A 15589-nucleotide genomic window follows, 5' to 3' on the forward strand; every position below is an offset into this window, starting at 1 on the left:
CGAGTGTGGAGCCCCTGCGCAGATCGCAACACGTGGGAAGCCACGCCGGAGGAGAAATTACGCGCCGGTGCGCAGTGCGCGTCGGACCGTCCTCAGCCTGGACGACTCCAAACTTTGAGCAGCGTGAGACGTGCAGATTCAGCAGTTAGGAAGCCGAGCAGCGACGCTCTGCACGTTTTTGAATACACCCAATTTAATCTGAATGGAGTCGTAGCTGGAGTCGTGTGTTTTTTTTTTTTTTTTTTGGGGGGGGGGACAAAACAAAACAAAACAAAACAAGAAAAAACCACTTGTGCCATCTCGTCCCGATTAACAAATATAAATGTGTCATGTCGGAGGAAAATAATTCAGCGGAGCCAGACATTTACCCTGGAAGTGAAGAGTGTCCCGGGGAAGATTCGTTTGGCTTTGGAGATGACCTGGAGTTAAATCAGTTCGACGGACTGCCCTTCTCCTCACGCTACTACAAATTACTGAAAGAGAGGAAGACTCTGCCTGTGTGGAAGGTCAGGTGCGAGTTCGAGGACGCTCTGGTAAACAACCAGCTGGTTATTGTGTGTGGGACAGCAAAGACTGGGCGGAGTACACAGGTAAGAGTACATGCTCATTAATATTAATGTGTTCTCAGGAAACAAGAGCAGGATGGAGGAGATGTAAAGTGTCTTTCAGAAAGATTTCATTAAAGAAAACTTTATTTTCGGGTGGGATGCCTTCATCTACACAGTAACGTGGGGCATAGGGCATCAGACATAGAGAACAGTGCATGTCCTTTTACTTCTCCGTATTTTTCTCTGTTCAGGTACATTTAGACTTCCTCCAGACTGGAGCCAAATACCAAAGCATAACCCAGTTTGTACTTGCATGCAGCTTATTGCCACATGCTGAGTTCAGCCCGTTGACAGCAAATTTGAGAAGGCTACGCCGTCCAGCATTTCCACGCTCCTCTGCCATGGGCACAACTTCATTTCTCAGATATAGTTTTGATTCTTGTGACTTTTTTTTTTTTTTTTTTTAATGTATAAAACTTTGACTGAAGGAGTACCACAATGTGAGTCTGGGTGAACAGGCTGCCCAGCTCAGCAGATGCTGTTGTGTCACTGTGATGCTGTCCAAGCTCCAGCCTGCCTGCCTGACAGTCAGCCAGCACAAAGGCTCCAGCAGGGGTGTTAGGGGACCTCCTGGTGCTAAGCCCGGATCCGCTGGAGCCGGCACTTGCTGCCAAAGCAATTTTGCATTATGAGCGATAATACCATAGGATATCTCCTGTCACTGTTTGTTTTGCTGTGTGCTTAAACAAAAGCCGTTGCTACAATCCTGAAAGCATGCCCACAACTGAAAACCAAGTTGATTTGAATAAAAAAGGGTCTGTTTTAAGGAGAATTATTACTCTGAAGCAATGTCAAGACATACAATAAGTGTGGAACAACATTCAGTGATTATTCTCTTTCAGATCCCTCAGTGGTGTGCAGAGTTCTGCCTGTCTGCCCAGTACCAGCATGGCATGGTTGTGTGCACACAGACCAACAGGCAGCAGGCCGTAGATCTGGCCTTGCGTGTGGCTGATGAAATGGATGTCAACATAGGCCACGAAGTGGGTTACACCATCCCTCTCGAGAACTGCTGCTCCTCCGACACTGTTCTTAGGTTTGTTGACAAGCTCTCTGTCTGTCTATGTCACAGCCACCAGCAGCACACTTTTTGATATCATCCAAAAACTATCTCTGTCACTCTCCATTTTTTTCCACCTCGCCTGTGCTCCTCAGTCACATCATGGATGGCACACGCACAGACCTCCTGGAAAGATTCAGCTTCAGTCTAGATGAAGTGGGCAAATTTGAATTCATAGGACATTATGCTTATTATAATGTCTCCTTGTAACACAACAATATCCGTCATTTGTTGGCCAAAATGCCAAACATTCACTGGTTCCAGCTTCTCAAATGTGATGATTTGCAGCTTTTCTCTGTTTTGTATCATCGTAAAGTGAGTATCGTTGGCTTTTAGACTTTTAGTCCAACAAAACAAAATCTGAAAGTGCCATCTTGGGCTCTGGGAACTTGTGATGGACATTTTTCATTAGTTTTTAGATTTTTCTCAGGCTACACAATCTATTAAGCAAAAAAAACAAAAAACATAAAAGATAAATCAGTGATGACAGTAATGAGCCCTAATGTCACCTTTAACACATTGCACTTTGTAGTGAATGCCTATACACATGCAGTACTCAGCCATTATTATATGCCACATGTGTAGCATTTTCACAGCATGTCCTAGACTCAAAGCAAGTCTTGGTGACTTTTTGAAAGCAGAAATAATGCAGTCTTCCTCTTACAAATGAAAGGTTGAATTCATAAGCAGTAAAACACACTCTTTCCTACTTCACTACACACAGGGCTTTTGCTGCTACTGCCTTGGTCTAACATGACTAGCTTATGGCAGCTACAGTTAGCAAACTTTTGATATTTGTCGTTGTGTAGTTGACATTACTGAGTCATTTTGCTCTTAAAAGCTCTTAAAAGCCCGCTGTATACCGCCTGCTCAGCATTTCATGGCGGACAGACAAAAGTAAAGTAGTGGAGAATTTAGCAGCTATTTCCGTCACGAGTTGGTGGAGACCAAAAACATAGCTAAAACAGGGTGAATATTGGACTCCAAAATCAATGATAATGTTGGTCCGAAACCTGCCGGAAGTAACTGTTTGCTACCATACAGATATATCTATATATAGATATATCTACATAAAGATATAGATATATCTATATAAATATATAGATAACAAAAATTAAACTTCTAATAACCCCTCTGTTGGCTTTTATTACTCAGATATTGCACTGATGATATGCTGCTGAGAGAGATGATGTCAGACCCTTTTCTAGAGCACTATGGGGCCATTATTATTGACCAGGCCCACGAGAGGACAGTTAACACAGACGTACTACTGGGTCTCCTCAAGGACATCCTGCTGCAGAGGCCTGAGCTCAGGGTGGTGGTCCTTGCCGTCCCACCCATGGCTGACAAACTGCTGTGCCATTACGGCAACATCCCGCTCATCAATCTGGAGGCTGCATGTCCTGCTGACGTGGTCCACAGCAACAGTGGGAACAAAGATTACTTCTACTCAGCACTGAGACTGGTGCTGGAGATCCATCGAACCAAAGAGGATGGAGATGTTGTTGTGTTTTTTGCCTCAGCTAATGTAAGAGATTATTATTGTATTTGCATTGTGTTTCATTGGGCTCAGAGCCCAGACTGGTTTAACAAATTTCTCTTGTCCTACATTTACTTGTAACTGCTCCTGCAGGAGGTCCAATGTGCCCAAAGCATTCTCCAGAGAGAGGGTACCAGGCTGGGATTGGATTTAGGCCAGATGGAGCTTGTGGTCATGTTCCCAGGCCGGGGCGGGCTACTGCCTTTTCTGACCAAGCCGCCAGACTCCAAGGGGTCAAGGAGAGTTTTCCTTTCTGCCCAACAGGGGGAGGACATGTGGTGGTCTACAGAGTCTGTCAACTTTGTCATTGACACTGGAGTCCAGAAAAAAATGGTAAGTTATTACTTCCAATAAGCCGTTTCTACCTAAATGAGTATTCTGCTGATATTAATTAGTATATGGTTTTTACCTACTCATGTAGGTGTACAATCCAAGAATAAGAGCTAACTCGGAGGTACTTCAACCCATCAGTCAATGTCAGGCAGACATGCGCAAGCAGCTGTCTGGGCCAACAGGTATGTCTGACAGTGTGCTAGCTGGAGGCTAGTTGAACCAGTTGAAACGGTTAAAGAGGTTTGTTTCTGATGCTTTGAAAATCAAACTCGTACATGATAAAAAAAACAACCCTGAATCTTGACTATGATAATGTTGGAGTAAAAGCTTCCAAAGTTAATCAAATAACTTAATGTAAAACCACAATTAGGTGCATGAAGTTTTTCCCATCTGAATTGGGTTCACTTTATTTCCTAGGTAAATGTTTCTGCCTGTATCCAGAGGAGAGCCAGCTCCCTGCAGAGAACTCCCCACAGATCTTGGAGTCGGACATTACGCCAACAGTCCTTTTCCTAAAAAGGATGGAGATAGCTGGCCTTGGACAGTGCGATTTCATGAACAGACCAGGTGAAGTATCCTTCCAGAGGAAACTGGACAAGTTTACCACTCAAACACGTTTCATGATTACAAGCATTTTTATTTTGGGTTATTGGTTCCCACAGACAGCATATCTACCCCACTCTAAAACACAACCAGAAGTGTATGTGGGAGAGTTTTTTTGGCTAAAGGAAGTACAAATGAATTCTCTCTGTGTAGCTGTTTGGGCCCAGTCAGCCATGATTTAGCTGAGCTGACAAGGCCCTAGTACTAACCATTGTCTGAGCTCTGACCCACCCTATCACGAAGAGAACAGAACAGGCTAAAAGAGGCCACCTCATTAACGATTATACAACATGTCTCATTAGGGCAGCGCCAGATGAATGAATCAATGAAGATGAATGAATCAATGAAGAGGAAGTACAGGCCAAATGTTCTGTAATATCTCTAAGTTCTTGCAGAATTTTGCACAAAAATAACGTTCCCTAATATGCATATATATCATGTGTCAGAGTTATGTGGGATATAGACTTCTTAAAGCCATATATTGTAGGATTTTTGTGTTTTGTAGTATCTTTCAAATGATTCTGATCAAAAAAGTATGTGTTTGTAGAGAAAGAAGAGAAATTGGTGCAGTCTATTTGTTTTGTGTTTTGGCTCATCTATCACAGTGTGTGTGTTTTTGATGCTATCAAAGGGGGGGGCACCAAAGTCAGGAATTTACATTTTCTCCACATAATGACTTTAAGTATAATTGATAGACAAACTGCTATATACCACTACGACATATATATAATACAGAGATGAGAGAAATTTATGACATGTTACACAAAGCCACACAATCATGCTTCTGTATTCATTTTTGGTAGATCCTGAGGGTCTCATGCAGGCATTAGAGGAGCTAGACTACCTCGCCGCTTTGGATGACGATGGCAACTTGTCTGAGATTGGCATCATAATGTCTGAAATCCCTCTGGAACCTCAGATGGCCAAAGCTCTGCTGGCATCCTGCGAGTTTGACTGTGTGAGTGAGATGTTGACGATCGCAGCGATGCTGTCAGGTACTAATGCGCCTTGTGTAAAACTTTAGTTTATAATCAAAATAAGATTTGTTACAAGTACTCCTAATGAGTGAAGAGCCTTTGTTTGGTTCACGGATTCACCATATGGACATTGTTGTGGTAGCTCATCTTCAGATAGAAACAAAGCTGTAGTTTCTCTCAGACACTGAACCAGATGGTCTTTGGTTAGAGTGGCTTCTTTAAGTGATGCTGACCTCATTGTTTCCTTGTCTTTTTAGCGCCAAGCTGCTTCCTGAAGCCACCTGCTGGCATGGCCCACGAGGCAGTCCAGTGTCACAGAAAGTTCCAGCACCCTGAGGGCGATCACTTCACTCTCATAAACATCTACAATGCCTTCAAACAAAGCCAGAGAGAACAATGTGAGACACTGTTACGGAACAGAACCAATCTACTGTCAAGTAAAATAATACACTTTTAAACACATAGCACGATAGCGTTACACACACAGGGTCATGTCAAAGTGTTTACATTTGAGAAATTTTCAGAATAAATCTCAAATACACTATGTTTCCATACCTAAAAGATAGAGGAAAAAATGATATCTAACTAACTAACTAATACAAACAAATAAAATAAAAGGACATTGACGTTGATGAGGTCTTAAAAAGGGGTAACTTCTTGACATGGACCATCTGAGTATCAGTTAAATCATTACCATTGAATTAATCATTTGCAAAGTGTGATCATTATTTTTATCCAGTCACAATTGTTTGTTTTTATTTCAGGTTTAAAAATGAAACTAACAGGAAAAAAAAAGTGATTTTGATTTTATTAAGACACTTGTGAACCTAATCCAAGCTGAACATGGTTTTGAATGTAGTTTTAAGTAAGTTCCATACTGTGGCCCCATTTCTGAGTCTCAAGGTATGCCTCAGTTTGACCGAAATTCTACTTCACTGTATGTGATGCCTTTTTCCCAGACTTCAGTGCTGAAAAGTGGTGCCAGGACTATTTCCTGGATCATTCTGCCCTGAAGACAGCTGAGGCCATTAGATCAGAGTTGACCGACACTTTGAACAGAATCGAGCTTCCTGTCTCCGACCCCTCCTTTGGAACCAAGACTAACACCCTCAACATCAAAAGAGCTCTACTGGCTGGGTTCTTCATGCAGGTACATGGAAACTAAATGTCAGCATTGATAACTCTGCCTCCAGTGATTAAACTGTATTCACGTCTAGTGTCTGTCCTCTTCGTAGATTGCTCGAGACGTGGACGGATCCGGAAACTACTTCATTTTGACACACAAGCACATGGCCCAGGTGCATCCGCTCTCCGGCTACGGGGCTCAGTCACAGAAGCTTGGACTGCCAGAGTGGGTTGTTTTCCACGAGTACACTCTGTCAGAGAACAACTGCATGAGAACAGTCTCCGAAATTTCCCCTCAAGTGTAAGTCAATCCGTTTTTAAGACCCCTACTAGATACGCAATGTGTACTAGTAGATTAGATCGGAGTTCTCATAGCTTATGTTGTTATACACCACAATGAGGAGATAAAAATGTTTTGACTGCTATTATTACAGTACAACAGAGCCATTTGGTTACGTTTTAATTCTAATCTTTTTAATCCTCTTTTAAATCTCCACAGCGGTTGTTTTTAGGGTCTGTGTTTATTGACCACATTCTTGTTTTTCATCTAATTTCTGTTTGTCGTTTTAGGTTCATTCAAATGGCACCACTGTACTTCTTCTACAATCTGCCCCCCAGTGAAAGCAAAGACATACTGCAAGACATGTTGGACCCAGATGGATCCCGAAAATGTAAAGATGAGAAGCAGAAAGCTGCAGCAATCAGCAGTGACGCCAACAGCGGCTGCGCAGTGATGCCGCAGACTTATGACAGATGTGCGATTCAATGATCTGCAATCATATATGTGAAAATCTGGGCTCCAATCTTATCTCCAATATTTATATATATATATGCTTGTAAAATATTTATAGTCAATGCAAACCAGAGACTGTAATATTGATTTACTACATTGCTTAAAAGTTGTTTTGATGGTCTCATGTTCTCCATCACTTGCTGACCTATTCAGAGGGTGAAGCTGTTGTCTAGTGAGTTGACGTGTTGTGAAAGTAGTAAACAAATCATGAACACCTCTTATCAGTTGTGATCTAAAACATGTGTAGCCTCGTTTTCTCTGAGTGCTAGCATCTGAAGACGTTTTCTTCTTTCAGGGTTCACTCACCCTTCCCCTGCTCTGCTCTCCCCACCCAACCCGGTGTGTCTGGAAATACCAGTATCCCGACAGCTGTGTAGATTTTTAGACTCTAATGAGCTGCAGAGGGGCTGCAGATGGGGTGTGTCTGCCGCCCTACTTTAAAGAGAGGAAAAATAACAACCCATTGCACCCCCTGTGCAAATAACCAGGAAGATGCAGACTGAAAGAGATGGGCTAGCACTTTGATGCATGTACGAGCAGCTGGAGAAGTCATTTGTCACCTTGTCACCTGCTTCCGTTCCCTTGTTTCTTATGCAAAGCCACCCTTTTCAGGAGGTGTTGGTGTGCCTTTCTCTTCAAGTTAACAAGGCGTGTTTGAGGGTCTGGTTTTCTGAGACTGAAACAGTATGGATGAGTTGACCTGCTCCTAGATTACGGCGGCAAATGATTGTCACAGCACGCAGACATAACGCATTAACACACAAACTGGTTAAAGCAGCTTTTTGCCAAGTTATGTCATCGAGGATATCTGGAATTTTTATCAATTTGATAAATTTATAGAGCTTTAATATTCAGTAATTTGACTTAATGGCAAATGACACATCTCTTCCTCCACCATCTGCTGAGACTCCAAACTCACCCATTTCAGCTGATTTCATTAACACAAAGGATTTATCATCTTTAATTGTCATGATTCATAATGTTTTTATAAACAGAAGTCTTTGAAAAAAAAGAAAATGTGAGCCTGACTGTGCTGTACTTCTTATATTCATGATATAACAGTTGTATATTTCTACAGTATAAGCAGGGTATGTGGTGATTTCCTTCTGCATTGTTTCTTAAATGAAGTAGGAATTTGTAAAAACTATCTACAATTGCTGAAAAAAAAAAAAAAACCATCACTGTGGAACATGTACCATCAAGTTTACTATACTGGTACTACCGTAGCTGATGGGACCAAGACATTTCTTCTAGAGTCTCTCTAGAGAATAGTGAACCATTTCCATGATCCTGAAAGTCCTCAGTGTGTACACAGGTGTCTTGGTTATATTATGAGGTTCACACAGTTAGGTATTCTTTGAGTTTGTCCATGATGGCAGGCATTCTGTCTGCTGGTATCAGCATCACTGTCCTGAAAGGCTTCATGGGGACGTCACTGAACGACCACCTGCCACTCAAACAGGAGTCTGCCTCTTCCTGGACCGAGTAGTGGAACTTCATGATGGCTTGCTGTAAGGAGAATACAGACAAGAATATTTAGACATGAACACAAATGATTTACATCACTTCTTTCTACTTTGGAGTAATAAATATATTAAAATTGAAATTAATTAGAAGAAAAACACACTTCGAATTTTTAGATTGATACTTGGAAAATAGTAATTGTAAATAACACCTTGTATACAAGGTTAGTTCAAAGCTAAAAGAACAAAGTTGTCATCCAAATACTGCATGTAAGCATTCCCTGCATATTACTCAACATTTCATTCTTAGACTGCTTGCATTTACTTGACTTTACCTCATAGAAGAATTCCTCCTCTGCATTGACAAACATGTATTCCTCTTTGGGAGCTCCTCCTCTGGTTGGGATACTTTTGGTTGCCTCTTTGCAGGTCTTGCTTATCATCAGACAAAAGTGACACCTCCCGTTGGGCTTATTTGTCCTCTGAGCTTCAGCTATTTCTTCTCTGGAGGACAGAATTAAATTCCATTTATTTTCGTGCACACTACACTTTCAAAAGACTGATTTATTTTCGACCATGAACATTTTTCTTTTCAAATCACAGAGATACGACAGATACTCCTTCAGCTATTAGAATCATGAGCAATATTCCAAATCTAGATGCAGTCATAAAAAGCAGTCAACCCATCTTTAAAGTTTATTTATCTTTTACAAAGCACTATAAGATCAAAAGGATCTATTTCAACAACAGAGCTTCAACAATAATTATCAATTCATACAAAGTACAGAGGCAAATGCGGTTCCCACTAATTGCCCTGATTACAAAGGTTCGTGAACAGGCTCATGTCCAGGATGCTATGGTGTGATCAGAACAAATGGGTGAATACAGTTTTGCCTCTTAGTGGCATTGTCTCTTTGCTCTCAAATGCCACCCTGACAATGTCTTATTAACACAAAAAAATATAAATAAATAAATGTAGTTTTTTTTTAATTTCTTTCACAATTAAAAATGCTTACCAATTGCAGCCTCCCAACATAAATTTCAATTGGAATTATTATTTTTGGTGCACTGTAAACACAAATGCAGAACAACTCAGATGCATACAGCAAAACTGCAATAAGTGCTGCAGTGGGAACAGATTCTCTCACTAGAGGATGCAAAAAATTATATGTTGTATGATAAAATTGTAAGAAAAAATACGCATTTCACACCCTATTTTAGAAGTGGTATGATGATGCGTTTTATGGCACCTTTATTTCCATTTTTATAAGAAACCATCAAGATGGCTCTAGCCGTTTTTAAAAGGGTTAAGATGATTTGGAGTAGATTTCTGCCTGAAAGGAAATGCTGAGGAGGACATACGGGGAGAGAGTAGAACTCACTGGAGCTGTTTGTGGAGTGGAAGCGCAATCTGTGGAGGTACATTGATGAAGCGCTCACTCAGCAGTAGCCCCACAGGCTTGCTGGTGTCATTGAGGATCTGCTCTAGCTGCTCTGTCGCACTTTGGGTGGAGCTCTTCTCACACTGATCCACGATCAGCTCCTTTACCTCCTCCACACACTGCACACCCTGCCAGCAGCATCAGACGCGGATATAGTGACACTGAAAACGAATGGTCACAGCCCATGACAGCCAATTAGTCTGTAAGGTGTGCACCAGGGGTGTTACCTTTCTCTCTGTTAGGTTGAGCATAGTGATGAACCCAAACACTTCATCTGGGTCGTCGTCATCACTGTCCTCTGGTACATCAGCTTGCTGGAGCACAGAGACGGGAAAGATGAAAGCGTGTTAGAGCTGAAACTGCTGGAAAGTCACCTGTAAAATCTGAGGTGAGATTAGACTATTGAGCAACTCACCTTGATGACACTTCCGACATGATTCTGTTGGATGATGATGTCTGTCATCTCTGAAGTATTTACATGAGCCTTCAAGAAGAGCTGTATCCAAACATATTAGAGGTGAAATCAGTGAGGCCATGCTTCACCTACCACACAAGGTATGAACATGCTACCATACCATCACCAAACACATTATTAGCAACACCTGTACACCTGCTTTTTCATGCAATTATCCAATCAGCCGATCATGTGGCAGCAGTGCAATGTATAAAATCAGCCATATACAGGTCAGGAGCTTCAGTAAATGTTCACACCAGACATCAGAATGGGGGAAAAAAAAAACCTGATCTCAGCGCTACAGCAGTAGGCGACCATTTCTGGTTCCACTCCTGTCAGCCAAGAACAGAAATCTGAGGCTTCAGTAGGCACAGGCTCACTAAAACTGGACAGGTGCAGACTGGAAAAATGTAGCCTGGTCCGATGAATCTCGATTGCTGCTGTTGGTGTAATGGTGGGGAGTGTTTTCTCGGCACACCTTGGACCCCTTAATGCCAATCAATCATGGTTTCAATGCCACAGCCTATCTGAATATTGTTGCTGGCCATGTGCATCCCTTTATGGCCACAATTTACCCATCCTCTAATGGCCATTTGCAGCACGATAAAGCACCATGTCACAAAGCAAAGGTCATCTCAAACTGGTTTCATAAACATCACAACAAGGTCAGGGTACTTCAGCGGCCTCCCCGGATTTTAATCCAGTGGAACTCCTTTGGGATGTGGTATAATGGGCGATCGGCAGAATGAATGTGCAGCTCACAAATATGCAGAAATTATTTGATGCAACCATGTCAACATGGACCAGAATCTCATGGGGATGTTTCCAAAATCTTGTGGAATCCATGGAGCGAAGGATTGAGGCTGTTTTGAGAGCAAAGGCAGACCGTACCCAGTATTAGTATGGTGTTCCTATCAGTGTGCTAGGTGAGTGTACATACTGTCCCAAACCTGTTGCAATAGTTTCTTGATGCCATTGAAGTCGCTGTCTGAAATGGTGTGGGCTTCGAAGTCCACAATGACCTCCTGAATGAGAAACAATAACAAAGCAGAGAGCATTTATCGACAGCAGAAACCTGCCTGTGTGGAAAGTAATCGATTACAAGTACTTTTGTTGCTACAACGGAGTAGCTTTTTCACGTAGTTTTAGAGTAAATCTGAGATTCTGGTTTCACTCAAGTGGGTATTTGACGTGCACTGTAAAACTACTTTTTCACAATCAAGTTATTACAAAATAAACTAATTTTACATTTGTATAATAACTTTGCTCCATATTCCTGTTTATTTTATATAATTATTTACTTATTAATATACTTATTTATACTTACCTGCCCAACTGCAACAGTAACTACAGTACATGTCGACAGCTGGGTTAGCTAGCTAAGTAGCTTGCTAGCAAGGCCAATCAACGAATAATTTGTTCTTTTACCTCATTGATCTCTTCCTCTGATGCCTCGCTGTCCTCCTCCCCGGAATCTTCGTCCTCTTCCGGATTCTCATCGGAGCTGTTTTCACTTTCCTCGGGATTTTCTCCCAAACCTACTGCTCTCCTCTTAGCCGACGAAGCCATGCTGCAAACAAGTAACACGCGTGTCGACCGAGTGGGCGGGGCAAAAGTTACAGTTCAGCTGGAGAGAGCCATGAAAGTGACGTAGTGAAGCCACCATTACGGCTCCGAATCTACACTACTTGCCCCTTGCCGTTGCAGCCCTCGGAGCCGCAATGTCGTCTTGTTACCCGTTCGTAAAACGGAATACACCATTTTACAAAAGGGGAATGACAGTTCTTTAAATTATGCCTAAACTACTACGTTACTGTCATAAATAGATATTCGCACTACATGTTAGAATTATTTTTATTACATTATTGTAATGAATAATGTTTCTCACATATAGTTTGTTTTTAAGGAGGTTAGTCAAATATTCAGTGTTACGTCTCCCCTTCTTGTCCGTGGCTGAAGTCGATATGTGCTCAGCTGTATGAACAACGCAAGGTACATGAATTTAGTCTAATATGTTGTCTTTATTGACCATCTGTTGTAGGATATATCATTGTACCACACAAACAAGATAAATTAGTCGCTTAATATCGTTAGGCATAACGGACAGGTCCTTTTACGGGGACGGTTACTTTAGCTAAACTCTCACTCAGTGTTGTCTTGCTAATGTAAACAATAACACGCAAGAGGACAATAACCACGTTTCAGCTTCATACAACGGTTCCAACCAGGAAAGTGAGGCATTATTGCTTTTTATTTGTCTCCCCATATACAGTCCAATAATCGTGACTCAACACCATTGTTATCAGCAGGCTGCATATGACAGTTTAAGGGTGTAGCTTAGCTTGCTGTGCCCTCACACCCACTGTCCAGAGTGTTTTTGCATTGAAGAGTTTTGGCTGCATTCTTGACAGCAGTGTCCATATTCCACACTGGTTTGTACTGTTGTTTTCTTTCATATTTATTGTGTCGACCCAGTGTTTTAAGGTCATTATCAAGATGCATGTACTGCTTCTCAAAGAGCCAAGAGATGGAGAGTCTGGACCTGATCCTTACATCAAGGTAGAGGCAGTTTCTCCAGATTAACTTGCATCTAATGGTATTCAGTTCAGATACAACAGTAGTGAAATTTTAATGATTTGCATTTGACTGCACATTTTGAGTCTATTATTTCGATTCCCCAGGAGCTGGCGTCACATGGTCATAAAGCCACCTTAATCCCTGTGCTGTCTTTTAAGTTTGTCTCATTAAACACCTTGTCAGATAAGGTAAATTATATTGTGACGGTATAAAATGAATACTTTTGTCACTTATTCTCCTTTTTCATGTTTCACGTTCTCAGTTGTTTAAGATGTCTTTCTTTTTCAGCTTTTCCAACCAGAAAAACATGGAGGTCTTATATTTACTAGTCCCAGGGCAGTGGAGGCTGTGAAGATGTGCTTAGAAGCAGACGGAAGAAGGGAAGGTGAGAGGATACAGAGAACTCCATTTCAACCTCACTGATATAATGATCTTAATCCCCTGAAAGCATGTGTTTGGTTGAATGTCCATTAATTCTTTTTACTATGTTTCTGAAATGCTAACTGAGATTTTAAATAATTTCACTGTTTGATTAAGTTTGATTAAATGTTATCTTTTTCCTAATTATTAATTCAGAGTGGAACAGCTCTGTGAAAGACAAATGGAACGCCAAGTCCATCTATGTGGTTGGGAAGGCAACTGCTGCATTAGGTGAGTTATTGTCACTTAAAATAATTTTTCTAAATGTCCATCTTTGTGCTTTGTGCCTCTTATAAACCTTTGCTATGTTAATGCTAATTGTAGCGGAGTTTGGCAGGCACCTGGTGCTCACAGGGATGTGTCAAGTGATGTTACCTCCCCCAGTCATTTGGAAATAGGTTGTACACAAGTGACAGCTTGCTGTGACACAGGTGCAGCACCTTCCTGACGTGTGTTTTACCTTCTTTGTTCATAGTAAATGTCAGCAGTTGGATCTCTTTGTTGTCAGTTTTTATAGTTTGCTTATAGTATTATTATTATTATTATTATTATTATTACATTTGCTCTGCCACGACACGATATCACCATTAAATATCTTATAAATCCTTTTTATTTTTTATCCACAGTACGAAATCTGGGTCTGAACCCTTTGGGTGAGGACACGGGGACAGCAGAGGTCTTATCACGTGTTATCATTGAACGTACAATATGATTTTATACTTGCACATTCTTCACACTTCACTTTAATCGAATATTGGTGATTGTTCTGATAACTAATATGACCTTTTACTTAATTCTCATCATAGGAGAGGACACAAATATTCCCCCCCTTTTTTTCCCCTGTGGCTCAATCAAAAGAGAAGTCTTGCCCACAGCTTTAAGGGAAAGTGGTAAGCAGTTCCCCCTGTTGTTCCTCACGATTAAAACTCAAGGTGATAAAAGTCCCACTGGGGTTGTACTAATTATAAAATAGTAATTGCGCTACCTTTATCACTGCAGAGATCTGCTTCTTTGTTTCCAGGAGTGCCCCTCGAGACACTGACTGTCTATCAAACAGCTGAACATCCAGACCTGGAGAAGAATTTAAAGAACTATTTCACAGAGCAGGTGAGACCCCACACTCGTACTACATTTTAGAGAATGCTTTTTATGTGGAAAATGTTTATTTGTCTGTGCATTCAAAGGGCACTCCAGCCAGCATAGCTTTCTTCAGTCCATCAGGAGTGAAGTTTTGCCTAGAGGTGGTACGCAGGCTGTCAGGTCAACACCTGACTCAAATGAAGGTATGGCTTCGTCATAGTCACACACATAAAAATTGCATGAATGTCAGCACTTAATACATCTTCAGTGCCTCTGATAGTCACTTAAACGTCTTTGTTTCCAGTTTGCGGCCATAGGGCCTACAACACAAGACGCAATGATCGCAGAAGGCTTGTGTGTCAGCTGTACAGCAGAAAAGCCAACAGCTGAACACCTGGCAGCAGTGATAGCCAAAGCTCTACAGTAACCAGCCACCACCACCACCACCATCCACTTTGTCTTCTGTCTTTGTATAGTCTGTATTATTTAAACATTTTTTTTACCTCCGCCAAGGACGTAATGTTTTCAACCGTGTCTGTTTGTTGATTTATTTGACTGCAGGTTTACACAAAAAGCACTGAACTGATTTGCACCAAACTTGGTGGAGGGATGGGGCATGGACCAGGGAAGAACCCATTCAATTTTGGGGCAGATCCGGATCATTTACTATGAATTTTGAACTTTTTCTCTGAAGTCTGGTCTATGTTGCTTGACAATGGGTTTGGCGAAGGTATGCACTCTACTGAGTGCCATTCTAGTGATTCGTCTGTTTCACTTCCCTGCTCGCCTGACAAGTTATGTATGTATACTTAGGCTGTTTTGCACTGAGAAAAAGTGGCCTCTTGCGCCAAAGAGGCCACAAAAATCTAAATGAATATAATTTATAATTGATGTTGTTGCTTGCTCAAGAAAGTCAGTGTATATTTTTGAAAATAAACTTTGCTTAGTGTGATGATATCGAAGGTTTGGTCATGGTTATTCACTGTAAATACTCAAGTGTGTGTGCGTGTGTGAGGCCAAAACAGGTGTTGGCAGAGGTCATGATTTTCCTAAAACTCTTTTATTGTCTGCATGAAAGCAAAGGTTTTCACTTCTTTCTACAGGTCAACAACAG

The 15589-nt window shown here is 41.4% G+C and overlaps 3 protein-coding genes across 7 annotated transcripts; 2 read left to right on the top strand and 1 right to left on the bottom strand.

The window, feature by feature from the left end:
- The first annotated feature begins 329 nt into the window (after positions 1 to 329).
- Positions 330 to 7964, top strand: dhx32a (DEAH (Asp-Glu-Ala-His) box polypeptide 32a). Its single transcript, XM_040135036.1, has 11 exons — positions 330 to 590; positions 1451 to 1644; positions 2824 to 3196; positions 3302 to 3541; positions 3630 to 3723; positions 3959 to 4108; positions 4948 to 5139; positions 5379 to 5519; positions 6081 to 6271; positions 6357 to 6547; positions 6817 to 7964. Exons 1-11 carry the CDS (start codon positions 330 to 332, stop codon positions 7013 to 7015), a joined length of 2226 nt encoding a protein of 741 aa, XP_039990970.1. The 3' UTR covers positions 7016 to 7964.
- Positions 7965 to 7984: 20 nt separating this feature from the next.
- Positions 7985 to 12102, bottom strand: LOC120794213 (BRCA2 and CDKN1A interacting protein). 2 transcript variants are annotated; one of them, XM_040135037.1, is made up of 7 exons: positions 11827 to 12102; positions 11349 to 11423; positions 10360 to 10440; positions 10172 to 10258; positions 9885 to 10072; positions 8838 to 9006; positions 7985 to 8548 (listed from the first exon to the last, which is right to left on the bottom strand). In XM_040135037.1, the coding sequence occupies exons 1-7, from the start codon at positions 11965 to 11967 to the stop codon at positions 8378 to 8380; spliced, it is 912 nt and encodes a 303-aa protein (XP_039990971.1). In that variant the 5' UTR covers positions 11968 to 12102; the 3' UTR covers positions 7985 to 8377. The 2 variants fall into 2 exon arrangements, with proteins under 2 accessions (XP_039990971.1, XP_039990972.1); XM_040135038.1 differs by having other exon boundaries at positions 11339 to 11423; positions 11827 to 12033.
- Positions 10089 to 15004, top strand: uros (uroporphyrinogen III synthase). 4 transcript variants are annotated; one of them, XM_040135043.1, is made up of 10 exons: positions 10089 to 10332; positions 12874 to 12957; positions 13080 to 13163; positions 13264 to 13360; positions 13552 to 13626; positions 14022 to 14096; positions 14202 to 14285; positions 14417 to 14502; positions 14580 to 14678; positions 14780 to 15004. In XM_040135043.1, the coding sequence occupies exons 2-10, from the start codon at positions 12895 to 12897 to the stop codon at positions 14900 to 14902; spliced, it is 786 nt and encodes a 261-aa protein (XP_039990977.1). In that variant the 5' UTR covers positions 10089 to 10332; positions 12874 to 12894; the 3' UTR covers positions 14903 to 15004. The 4 variants fall into 4 exon arrangements, with proteins under 4 accessions (XP_039990977.1, XP_039990975.1, XP_039990976.1 ...); XM_040135041.1 differs by lacking the exon at positions 10089 to 10332 and adding an exon at positions 10411 to 10499; XM_040135042.1 differs by lacking the exon at positions 10089 to 10332 and adding an exon at positions 12073 to 12390.
- The last annotated feature ends 585 nt before the right edge of the window (positions 15005 to 15589 follow it).

This window comes from Xiphias gladius, chromosome 9, assembly GCF_016859285.1.
Source record: "Xiphias gladius isolate SHS-SW01 ecotype Sanya breed wild chromosome 9, ASM1685928v1, whole genome shotgun sequence".
NCBI classification, from domain to species: Eukaryota; Metazoa; Chordata; class Actinopteri; order Istiophoriformes; family Xiphiidae; genus Xiphias; species Xiphias gladius.

What these genes read in the sequence shown, in the direction of transcription:
- dhx32a (XM_040135036.1), top strand. Translation starts at nt 330, where the DNA reads ATGTCGGAGGAAAATAATTCAGCGGAGCCAGACATTTACCCTGGAAGT. An exon ending in GATCGCAGCGATGCTGTCAG is followed by an intron (nt 5,140 to 5,378) that starts GTACTAATGCGC and finishes TTGTCTTTTTAG; the next exon opens with CGCCAAGCTGCTTCCTGAAG. An exon ending in TGGCTGGGTTCTTCATGCAG is followed by an intron (nt 6,272 to 6,356) that starts GTACATGGAAAC and finishes TCCTCTTCGTAG; the next exon opens with ATTGCTCGAGACGTGGACGG.
- uros (XM_040135041.1), top strand. Translation starts at nt 10,479, where the DNA reads ATGCTTCACCTACCACACAAG. An exon ending in GAAGGCAACTGCTGCATTAG is followed by an intron (nt 13,627 to 14,021) that starts GTGAGTTATTGT and finishes TTTTATCCACAG; the next exon opens with TACGAAATCTGGGTCTGAAC. An exon ending in ATCACGTGTTATCATTGAAC is followed by an intron (nt 14,097 to 14,201) that starts GTACAATATGAT and finishes TTCTCATCATAG; the next exon opens with GAGAGGACACAAATATTCCC.
- LOC120794213 (XM_040135037.1), bottom strand. Translation starts at nt 11,967, where the DNA reads ATGGCTTCGTCGGCTAAGAGGAGAGCAGTAGGTTTGGGAGAAAATCCC. An exon ending in ATGTCGGAAGTGTCATCAAG is followed by an intron (nt 10,259 to 10,359) that starts GTGAGTTGCTCA and finishes TCTGTGCTCCAG; the next exon opens with CAAGCTGATGTACCAGAGGA. An exon ending in AGGAGGAATTCTTCTATGAG is followed by an intron (nt 8,549 to 8,837) that starts GTAAAGTCAAGT and finishes TTCTCCTTACAG; the next exon opens with CAAGCCATCATGAAGTTCCA.